Source organism: Ovis aries, chromosome 3 (genome assembly GCF_016772045.2).
Source record: "Ovis aries strain OAR_USU_Benz2616 breed Rambouillet chromosome 3, ARS-UI_Ramb_v3.0, whole genome shotgun sequence".
Taxonomy (NCBI): Eukaryota; Metazoa; Chordata; class Mammalia; order Artiodactyla; family Bovidae; genus Ovis; species Ovis aries.
In genome coordinates, this window is record NC_056056.1 from 147,897,946 (window position 1) to 147,910,150 (window position 12,205).

General features: G+C 37.0%; 1 protein-coding gene across 1 annotated transcript in view; it reads left to right on the plus strand.

The window, feature by feature from the left end:
- The window catches only part of ABCD2 (ATP binding cassette subfamily D member 2), an 89,280-nt gene that overhangs the window by 55,635 nt on the left and 21,440 nt on the right, over positions 1–12,205 (plus strand). The window contains exons 7-8 of the mRNA XM_012174508.4: positions 230–375; positions 12,097–12,181. Coding sequence (XP_012029898.2) covers positions 230–375; positions 12,097–12,181 — 231 coding nt within the window. The remainder of the gene's footprint in view (positions 1–229; positions 376–12,096; positions 12,182–12,205) is intronic.

A 12,205-nucleotide genomic window follows, 5' to 3' on the forward strand; every position in this document is an offset into this window, starting at 1 on the left:
AAGTATTTCCTGTAGAAATTTTCTTGTGGCATGTCTCAATATGTTTTTTCACATGAATAAAACAGCCTATTGTCCTGCCACATCTGAGAGAGAATACTTATCACCAGGTAATAAATATAATCCTAGATATAGAGTATTTAAAGACTCCCTCCTCTAGAGTTTTCAGGCTACTAGGATGTCACAATAAGTAAACTAAACTGATTTTGTCTCGGATTCTTGTGTTTTACAGGCCATACATGTCTCTTGGAAGTCTTCGAGATCAAGTAATTTATCCAGATTCAGTGGATGACATGCATGATAAAGGCTATACAGACCATGATCTAGATTGTATTCTACACAATGTTCATCTCTATCATATAGTTCAAAGAGAAGGAGGTAAAGTCTATAATTCATGGCTTTTTTTCATGTATTTAACATAACTTTAAAAAAATTAAGTTGGGTTTAATTTTGATGTATGCTGTTGTTGGAACATAAGCACACAAACAAAGATGGAGTTTTATAGCTTTTGTTGCTTTTCCATTGTTAACTTGCTCTTTTCTGTTTATGCTATATTTTGTGCAGCAAATTAAGCTTTTTCCCAAGTCCACAGCTAGCAGTTGAAGATTTTTTTCATATTTGGATGAACATGTGTTCCTGAAGCCATAGTCAATCTAAATGTATGTAATGTTCATGACAGAAATATTCTCCTGTTAATCCCTCAGTTTACATTAACTATAATAATTTGAGAAGTGGGTGTTATAGAACTTTTTTATTTTCAGACCAACAGTCTTACCAATACATTTTTCTTTCTCTACAGCAACACATAGAGAATTAGATAAAACATAGAAACTTCTGTTTGGTAGTTTTTCAGCATAAAACATACTTTGAAAAGGTAAGAATAAGAGTTATACATATTAGCTCAAGAAAGAATTACTTTCAGAACACAGAAATAACTTGATAACATATAATTTGATAGCCTAGAAAAACTACTGAAATAGCAAGCTAGAATTCTAGGTTTAATTTTGCATATGTTTTATGTTTTATTTTTCTAGCCCACTTGCATGATCAAAAGAAGCAGGGTAGTATAATAATTAAGAATGTAGTCTTTGAAATCAGAATTCTGGAATCAAATCTTTAATAACTCTGTTCTCTGTACACTTGTATCTTCACCTGTAAAATAGAAATACCTTATAAAGATGCTGTGAAGATTTAATAAGACTTTATTTAAAGTATTTAGAACAGTGATACATAGTAAATTCACAATAATTAGTTGCTAAAGGTAATAGAGCTAGATGTAATATCGATACAAAGATATTTTGTCTTTGTGTGATGGTGCTTGATATTTTACATATTTCACATCTATTATTTCATTTGATACAATAAAAGAACAATGTAGGGAAAAGAGGTAATATTATATTATTGTATTTATATATGATATCTAGCAACTACCTATTAATTTGGGGTAAGTTATTTGGATAAGTTTGAAATCTAACAATCTGAAGAAAAATTTATAATAATTTTTGACATATTCTATTCTTTTAGAAGTTATCAAGAAATTCTAGAACTAGTTTTAACAATTTTTCAACCTTAAAAATATATGATAGTAATTGTTATAGTTTATTGAGTGCTCACTCTGCAGAATATAACGTGTTACGCAGTTTACAGTTATCTTATTTAATATTTGTAGCTGCCCAATGATGTGGATTTTACTAACCCTCCTTTTACAGATGAAAATCAGACGTTTCGCAGTTTCCCCAGGGGCCCTCAGCAAGTGGTAGAACAGGGATTCCAACACATATGAGACTTGGATGTCAATGTTCTGTATAAGATATGCCACTGTGCTATGCTGTCTCAACATCTTAGATACTAATAAGGCTTGTTATATCCTTAAACATAAAAAAATGCTAAGGAAATCCATTTTACTTGCCTAGTCCTTAAAACATGAAACATGTTTTTAAGCAAAGCAAGAAAACAAATTTGCAAGGACATCACTTACTCTGGAAGAAGCCTGCTGAAGTTCTAGTAAGACTATTAATGATTTGAAGCAACACTAGTTCTAACACTTAAAGAAATTTGCTTAGAGAAATTCTTTACTTTAGTATAAGATAGATTTTAAAACTATGTTTTATTCCATCAAACAAATTACAAAATAGGTGTAGAATTGTTAACAAATAGATGTGAGCTAAAGCAGTTTGTACATTTTCAGGAAGCAAGAAAACTTCACTTCTTAGCTGACTTAGTCTCACTGTTTCAGCATCAGAAGAAGTATCATGACTCAGAGTTTTGATTTATATGTTCTGTGATCAAGATAGATTGCCTGTTAAAGCTTTTAGGTTTATTGAAACAATGAACATAATTTATTTAAATACATAAAATTTAAGGATTTTTTGACCCAAATACTTTTTTCTTGTGCCTTCTTATTTCAAGGGGGGAGCTATTTTTTTAAGCCCAGAATATTTCTCCACTGTGTAGCACTCTAAAACTATTTTTTCAAATCCTCACTTATGTTTCATAAATGTTATAAAAGTCATAGAGGAAATTTTATTTCAACAGTTTTCACTAGAAGCAAGAACTTTGGGTCACATGGCATTTAGAGATTTTTTTTCCCTAATATAAAATTATATTTCTAAATAGATGGAAAATTCCTGGAAGTTTGCCCAGGAATGAACACTGGTCCCTTTTGGGGAGTATCATTGGGAAATAGGGAAAGTCTTTTCAATCCAGTGCACAAGAAATAATAAAACTCTAGTTCTCATTTCCTTTCCCTTTGACCAAGTTTATTTAGAAATTTTAGTAAAGATGAAAATTCAGTTGAGAAATAATGAAGAAAGCAAAGGGCCTGGATTTTTTCCAAATGGGAACATTAAACCTGGACTACTTGGGATTTGGTAATGTCCTAAGTGTATATGTGTGTGTTTATGCATGTGTATATTTGTGTGTGTGTGAGTATGTGTGAGAGAGTTTTGATAGTCATTTTCCTCTTTGAAAATCAGGATTTGCTTAGTCCACTCTGTTTTATGATATTCTCACTTCAGAAAAATATCTGATATGGCTGCCTTCCTAAGAGACCCAATGATTTTGTTTCTAAGTGACTTTTTTTTTCTTATTACAAAATTAAGACAGGCCATAAAAATAATATAAGGATAGTAATTTTTCAAATATTACAAAAATGTACATCTTAGAAAGTAAAAGCCTCATAATTCCATTCCCAGAGATGTAAAGGTTTATTTACAGAAATGCAGCTATAATTTACAGGGCTTCCCAGGTGGCGCTAGTGGTAAAGAATCCACCTACCAATCCTGGAAACATAAGAGACACAAGTTTGATCCCTGGGTTAGGAAGATCCCCTGGAGTAGAAAATGGCAACCCACTACAGTGCTCTTGCCTGAAAAATTCCATGGACCAAGGAGCCTGATGGGCTACAGTCCATGAGGTCACAAAGAATCAGACACAACTGACAACTGAGTACAATTATAATTTATATACACTTATGTGTTCTTACTTCTAATAAAATTTGTTGCAAAAATTTTTTCTCTGTGACTTAATTTTATAACATTTGTGAAACATAAATAAGGTTTTGAAAATAGGTTCAGATTGCTACACAGTGGAGAAATGTTCTGGACTTAAAAAAATTTCCCCTTACTAGCTAAGAAGGCAAAAGAGAAAAGTATTCGGGTCAAAGGCAGCTTTAATTTTACATATTTAAATAAACCGTGTCCTTTTGTTCCACTGAACTCAGTTTTAGCAAGCAATTGAAAATCTGCATATAACTTATAGAAGGGCCTTATATCCCTGGTTCTTTCATGTCTGCTGTTCTGCAGTTGTGGGTTAAACCAACCACAAACTATATAGTACCACAGTATTTACTATTGAAAAAAAAACATGTGTGTAAGTATTTCTCAGTTCAAATTTGTGGTGTGAATTGTAAAGAACCTTCCTGTCAGTCCAAGAGACATAAGAGACACAGGTTCAATCCCTGGGTTGGGAAGATCCCCTGGAGGAAGGCATGGCAATCCACTCCAGTATTCTTGCCTAGAGAATCCCCTGGGTGGAGGAGGTAGCCCAGAGGTAGCCCCCTGGGTGGGCTACAGTCCATAGGGTTGCAAAGAGTTGGATACAACTGAAGTAACTTAGCATGCATGCACGCATATTTGCTTTACAATACTGTGTTTCTGCAAGGTGAATCATCTATATGTATACATATATCCCCCACTTTTTTAGATTTCCTTCCCATACAGATCCTCACAGAACATTGACTCCCCTGTGCTACACAGTAGGTTCTCATTTTATACATAGTAATGTGCATATGTCAATCCCAACCCCAATCTCCCAGTTCATCCTACCCTCCTTTCCCCCACTGATATCCATAAGGTTGTTCTCTACATCTGTGTCCCCATTTCTGCTTTGCAAATAAGTTCATCGGTACCATTTTTCTAGATTCCACATATAAGTGATATTACACGATATGTATTTTTCTTTCTCCAACTTACTTCATTCTATATGACAGTCTCTAGGTCTCTTCACATCTCTGCAAATGGCACTGCTTTGTTCCTTTTTATGACTAATATCCCGTTGTAAATATGTACCAGGTCTTTATCCATTCCTCTGTTGATGGATTTTTAGGTTCCTTCCATGTCTTGGCTATTGTAAATAGTGCTGCAATAAATACTGGGGTGCGTGTATCAATTTGAATTACGGTTTTCTGCAGATAAATGACTGGAATGAGATTTCCTGGTCATATGGTAGTTCTATTTTTAATTTTTTTAAAAACCTCCATATTGTTCTCCATAGTAGTTGTACCAATTTACTTTTCCACCAACGGTGTAGGAGGGTTTCCTTTTTCTCCACACCCTCACCAGCATTTATTGTTTATAAATGTTTTCATGATGGTCTTTCTGACAAGTAATTTTGATTTTCATTTCTCTAATAATTAGTGATGTTGAGCATCTTTTTAATGTGCTTTTTGGCCATCTGTAGGTCTTCTTTGATAAAATGTCTATTTAGGTCTTCCACCCATTTTTTCATTGGATTGTTTCTTTTATTATTGAGCTACATTAGCTATTTGTATATTTTGGAGATGAACCCCTTGTTGGTTGTTTTGTTTGCAAATATTTTCTCCTATTCTGAAGGTTGTCTTTTTGTTTTATTGTTTCATTTACTGTGCAAAAGGTTATAAGCTTAATTAGATCTCATTTTGCTTATTTTTGTTTTTAGTTTCACTATTCTGGAAGATGGGTCCAAAAAGATCTTTCTATAATTTATGTTAGAGAGTGTTCTGCTTATGATTTTCTCTAAGAGTTGTAAGTACCCAGCCTTACATCTAGGTCTTTAATCTATTTTGAGTTTATTTTTTGTGTATGGTATTAGGAAGTGTTCTAATTTCATTCTTTTACAGATAGCTGCCCAGTTTTCCCAGCACCACTTATTGAAGAGACTATCTTTTTTCCATTGTATATTCTTGCCTCCTTTGTCATAAATTAGGTGAACATAGGTGTCTGGATTTATCTTTGGGCTTTATATCTTGTTACATTGATCCATATGTCTTTTTTTGCCCCAGTACCATACTGTCTTGATTGCTGTAGCTTTGGAGTATAGTCTGAAGTCAGAGAGCCTGATTCCTCCAGCTCTGTTTTTATTTTTCAAGATCGCTTTGGCTATTTGGGGTATTTTGTGTTTCCATACAAATTAAAAACTATTTTAATCTGATTCTGTGGAATAATGTCTTTGGTAATTTGATGGGGATTGCATTGAATCTGTGGATTGCTTTGGGTAGTATAATTATTTTTACAGTGTTGACTCTTCCAATCCAAGAACATGGTATATCTCTCCATCCATTTGTGTAATATTTGTTTTCTTTCATCAGTATCCTATAGTTTTCTGAATCAAGGTATTTTTCCTTCCCAGTTAGTTTTATCCCTAGATAGTTTCATCTCCATGATGCAATTATAAATGGAATTGTTTTCTTAATTTCTCTTTCTGATCTTCTGTTAGTGTATTGGAATGAAAGAGATTCCTGTGTATTAATTTTGTCTGGTTTTGGTATCAGGGTGATAGTGGCCTCATAAAATTAGCTTGGGAGCATCCCTCCCTCTGCAATTTTTGGAAGAATTTGAGAAGGATGTCTTAGCTGGTCTCTAAAATAGAATTCACCTGTGATGCCATCTAGTCCTGGACTTTTGTTTCTTGGAAGATTTTAATCGCAGTTTCATTTCAATTGCATTACTCATGACTGGCCTTTTCATATTTTTGTTCAGTTAAAATTTTTTTAATATATTGATTTACTTATAGGGCTGCATGAGGTTTTAGCTATGGCCTGTAGGTTCTTTGCTGTGGCACATGGGTTTCTCTCTAGTTGTAGCGTGTGGCCTTAGTTCCTCTCTGGCTTGTGGGAATCATAGTTCTCCAAGGATCAATCCTGTATCCTCTGCTCTGGGAGACAGATTTTTAACCACTGGACCACCAGGGAAATCCCTATTCATATTTTCTATTTCCTCCTAGTTCAGTCTCAGAAAGTTATACCTTTCTAAGAATTTGTCCATTTCTTCCATGTTGTCCATTTTATTGGTATACATTGAGTTGGTCAAAAAGTTCACTCAAATTTTTTCAGAAGATGTTACAGAAAGAGCCAAACAAACATTTTGGTCAACTTAGTAATTGCTTGTAGTAGTCTCTTATGATCTTTTGTATTTCTGTGGTGTCAGCTGTAATGTCTCCTTTTCCATTTCTAATTTTATTGATTTGAGTCCTCTCCCTTTCTTTTCTTAAGGAGTCTGGCTAGTGGTTTTAATCAATTTTGCTTATCTTCTCAAAGAACCAAGTTTTAGTTTAATTGGTTTTTGCTCTTCTCTGTTTTATAATATTTCATTTATTTTTGCTCTGATGTTTATTATTTCTTTCCTTCTGCTAACTTTTGGTTTTGTTTGTTCTTATTTCTCTAGTTGCATTTGGTACAAGTTGTGTTGTTTATTTGATATTTTTCTTGAGATGGATTGTATTGTCATAAACTTCCCTCTTAGAACTGTGTTGCTTTCCATAGGCTTTGGGTCATCATGTTTTAGTTTTCAATCGTTTCTAGATATTTTTTATTTCCTTTCTTATTTCTCCAGTTATCCATAGGTTGTTTAGTAGCACATTGTTTAGCCTCCCCTTGTTTGTGTTTTTATAGTTCCCACCCCCCCTCCCCATATTTGCTTTCTAATCACATAGCACTGTTTCAGAAAAGATACGTGATACAATATCAGTTTTCTTAACTTTACTGAAGCTTGATTTGGGACCCAAGATGTGATCTATCCTGGAGAATGTTCCATGTGTTCTTGAAAACAAAGTATATTCTGCTGTTTTCTGATGGAATGTCCTGCATATATCAATTAAGTCTATCTGGTCTAATGTTTCATTTAAGACTTGTGTTTTCTTGTTAATTTTTTGTCTGGATGATCCATCCATTGGTATTAATCATGTTCCTGTCAATTTCCCATTATATGGCTGTTAGCATTTGGTTTATGTATTGAGCTTCTCCTAGGTTGAGTGCATAAATATTTACAATTACTTTATCTTCTTCTTGGATTGATCCCTTGATTATTAGGTAGCATCTTTCCTTGTCTCATTAACAGTCTTTGTTTTAAAGTCTATTTTGTCTGATGCGAGTATTGCTACTCCAGCTTTTCTTTGCTTTCCATTTTTATGGAATATCTTTTTCCATCTCCTCACTTTCAGTCTGCATGTATCCTTAGGTCTGAAGTGGGTCTCTTGTAGACAGCAAATATATGGGTCTTGTTGTTTTATCCATTCAGCCAGTCTGTTTCTTCTGGTTGGAACATTATTCCATTTACATTTCAGATAATTATCAATATATATGTTCCTATTGCCATTTTCTTGATTGTTTGTGGTGTGGTTTTCTTTTTATGTCTTTTTCCTCTTACCCTCCCTTTTTTTTTCTCCTTTCTAGTGTTTTTTGCCTGTAGAAGTTCCTTTAGCAGTTGTAAAGCTGATTTGGAGGTGCTGAATGCTCTTAGCTTTTGCGTATCTGTAAAACTTTTGATGCTCTGTCAAATCTGAATGAGAGCCTCACTGGTTACAGTATTCTTGGTTGTAGGCTTTTCCTTTTCATCATTTTAAATATATCCTGCCACTCCCTTCTGACCTGCAGAGTTTCTGCTGAAAACTCAGCTGATAACCTTTTAGGGTTTCCTTGTATGTTATTTGTTGCTTTCCCCTTTTAATATTTTTTGTACTTAATTTTTGTTAGTTTAATAATATGTGTCTCAGTGTGTTCTGCTTGTGTTTATCCTTTATACAACTCTCTTTGCTTTCTAGGCTTGGGTGACTATCTTGTTTCCCATGTTAGAAAAGTTCTTTACTGTGATCTCTTGGAATATTTTCTCAGACCCTTTTTCTTCTTCTTCTGGGACCTCTATAATTCAAATGTTCATGCATTTATTGTTGTTCCAGATGTCTCTGAGTTTATTCACATTTCTTTTCATTTTATTATTATTATTATTCTGTTCTACAGCAGAGATTTCTACCACTCTATCTTCCAGGTCACTTATCCATTCTTCTGCCTCAGTTATTCTGTTATTGATTGTATTTGTCATTTTCAGTTCCTGTCTTGTTCATTTCCGTTTATTTGTGTCTTAGTTCTTCTAGGGCTTTGCTAAACTTTTCTTATATCTTTTCAATCCATGCCTCCAGTCTGTTTCTAAGATCTTGGATCATCTTTACTATCATACTCTGAATTCTCTTTCAGATAGATTGCTTATCTCTTCTTCATTTAATTGTTCTTGTAGGTTTTAATCTTGCTCCTTCATCTGCAACATATCTCTTTGTTACCTTTCTTTTTTTTTCCCCTCAAAGTTTTGTGTTTATGATCTGCTTTCCAGGCTGCAGGGTCACAGTTCCTCTTGCTTCTGGTATCTGTCCCCTGGTAGGTGAGGTTGATCCAGAGACTTGTCTTGTTATCCTCTTAATGAGGGTTAGACTATTGTTGTGGTAACCAGAGCCTGCCCTGGATATTGAGTGGGGCCTCCCCTTTGGTCTTTAGTTGTCATTGCCCTGTCATAGGTGGAGTCAGCTTCCTAGTTGTTGGAGTAGAAGCTCCCAGATTTGCTTCTTAGCTGTGTTTCTGATCTGTGGTGCAAAGTAGGCAGGGTTGGAGCACTCCTGCTGGTAGGGAAGCTACTGAGCATCCCTCCTTTGGAGCTACTCTTCTGTGGTGTACTCTGCCGTGTGATCTTTCACCCATTGTGCAGACCCTCGGACTATACTAATCTTAGCATTGCCATGCTAGCATTTGACCCTGGTGTCTCTTAGAGATTTCTTTCACCAAGCCATCAGAGTAGATCCACTGAAGTCCAGCCCCAAGATTGCAGTAATCATGGATCTGGACCATTTGTGGCTATTAGGTGCTCAGTCGTGCTCAGTTGCTCAGTCATGTCTGTCTCTTTGTGACCCCATGGACTGTAGTCCACCAGGTTCTGCTGTCCATGGAATTCTAATGCAAGAATATGGGAGTAGGTTGCTATTTCCTACTCCAGGAATCTTCCTGAGCAAGGGACTGAACCCTCGTCTCTTGTATCTCCTGCATTGGTAGGAAGTTTCTTTACCAATGCACCATCTAGGAAGCTACCAGGTGTTATAGGGGTAGCTCAGACTTTAGCCTGTCACAAGCCACCAAGTGTACATGCATGTTAAGTCACTTCAGTTGTGCCTGAATCTTGCAACCCTGTGGACTATAGCCTGCTAGGTTCCTTTGTCCATGGGATTCTCCAGACAACACTACTGGAGTGGATTGCCCTGCTTCCAGGGGATCTTGTCAACCCAGGGATTGAACCCACATCTTTTTATGTCTCCTGTATTGGTGGGTGGGTTCTTTACCACTAGTGCTACACCTGCTAAAACTAGGTCTGTCTTGGCTGTGGGAGCACTTATCTGTTCAGATGTTTTGTAGGTGCTGAGTTTTTACCAAGCTGTTTGTGACGGTTTCAATTTGTGCACCTGCAAGGAAAAATTTCAGCTTTTCTTCTTAAATTGAGTGGCCCCTGGGACTTAGCTTTGGTTTTAGCTCCACCTCTGAATGTAAGTTGCACACAGGGATCTACTCCCAAGGCTGCCCTGGAGCACTTTGGTCTGCCCCAGTGAGGACAAGGCCCAGAGGTGGCACAGCTGCCAGCGTCATGGGAGGCAACAGGTGCACGAAGGGGTTGGAAGTTATAAGAGATCTGGCCCAGTCACAGGTTCACAGGGAACCTGATGGCCATGATGTGGGAGATCCAGCCCTGGTGGGAGCCTTTCCTACCACCTGGTGGTAGGCACATGAGGGTTAGCCCTGGGTGATCTTTCCAAGCAATCAGCAGAGGCTTTTCCTAGTTCCTAGCAGCAGGTGAGCTGGGGCCAGCCCTGGCAGGGACTTTTCCTAGAGTTTGGCCACTGGTAAGAAAAGGATTAGCCCCGGCAGGAGCCTTTTCTAGTGCCTAGTGGCAGGCATGAGACAGCTCACCCTGGTGGGGTATAAGTAGGGGCTGACAGGAGAGAGGCTGCAAAGACAGCTCCACCCCCTACATGTCACTCAACAATGGCTCCTTGCTTCTGTGGTAGTCCAGGTTTCCTCCGCAAGTATTTCCAGCTGTGGACTTTCTCATCTCCATCCCTTCAGGCTGTCCTGTCTGCTTGCATCCAGCAGCAGCCCTCTCCTCAGCTTTTCTCCCATTGCCTGTGTCCCAGCACCCAATGCCCATGCACACGGACAGACACAAGTCTCAGGCTTGGAGGGGCAGGGCTGTGGCACAGACCGTCTGTGTAGGGCTCACTGTGTCCTGCCTGCCGGATCGCCTGTTTCACTCCCCTCCGACAGGCCCAGATGATTTCCTTCTGTCCCAACCAATCTGCCCCTCCACAAGGGGGTTTCCCTGGATGCAGGAACTTCTCAGCTTCTTCAGATCCCCCACCTAGAAGCAGATCCTATCCCACTTCCTGTCCTCTTTTTCCCTTCTGTCATCTTACATGGCTCCGCATGGATCTTTCTTGTCCTTTCCAGTGTCCAAGGTCTTCTCCTAGTGTTCAGCCAGTGCTCTGTGAGAACTGTTCCATCTGTAGATGTATTCTTGATGCATCTGTGGGGAGAGATGAACTCCTTGTCCTCCTACTTCTCTGCCATCTTGCTTTTCCCTATACTAGTATGTATTGATCTAACTTTTTTTTTTAATCTAACTATTTTTTTAGAAAACAGAAGACTTGCTTTTTGAATAAATAACCAACAGAAAGTATTTATGATGTTGTTAGAGATGGAATAGGTAAATTGTAAAACATGAAGATACATCTATATATAAATCCTAGCTCTAATATATAGCTGTATAAATTTTGATATATCAATTTCTTCATGAATTTCAGTTTATCCACTTATAAAATAACACTAATAATAGGAACCTCATAAGGTTATGAAATATACAATGAAAATTGTGAAAAGTACAACTCATATCAAGTGCCCAGCTGATGGAAGCCATTTAAATAAGCTCCTTTCATATCTTTTGTAGACTTTGTAATGTGTGTGTGTGCTCAATCACTTCAGTTATATCCTACTCTTTGCAACCTTGTGGACTGTATCCTGCTAAGCTCTTCTGTCCATAGGATTCTCAGGCAAGAATACTGGAATAGGTTGCCATCCCCTCTTCCAGGGGATCTTCCAGACTCAGGGATCAAACCTTTATCTCTTGCACGGCAGGCAGACTCTTTACCCACTGAGCCATCTGAGAAGCCCAGACTTTGTAATAGACCTATGCAAATTTGTTGGTCTTTTCTCCTATCCCCCTGCAAAATAAGTCTAAGTATACCAACTCTTTGGAGACATTAAAAATAAACAGCTTTTCAAAGTGTCAGTATTTAGAATTCTTAGAATATGTTGTGTCAGTATAAGTAATTATTACTGTTAAGAAATATCAAATCTAAGACCAAGTGCTTAAACATAAGTCACTCTGGTATATCCAGGCATATGTTTGGTGAAATATCAGGTTCTTTGTGTAATAGCTTAAACTTGCTAAGAATCACTCATCTAGGTAAAAACCGTAAAAGATGCTCTCTTTGGTTAAAAGATGCTTTATAAAATATGTATTTTTATATATTTTAAAGGATGGGATGCTATTATGGACTGGAAAGATGTCTTATCAGGAGGAGAAAAGCAAAGAATGGGCATGGCTCGCATGTTTTATCATAGGTAAGTGTATTATACTCAAGTTAC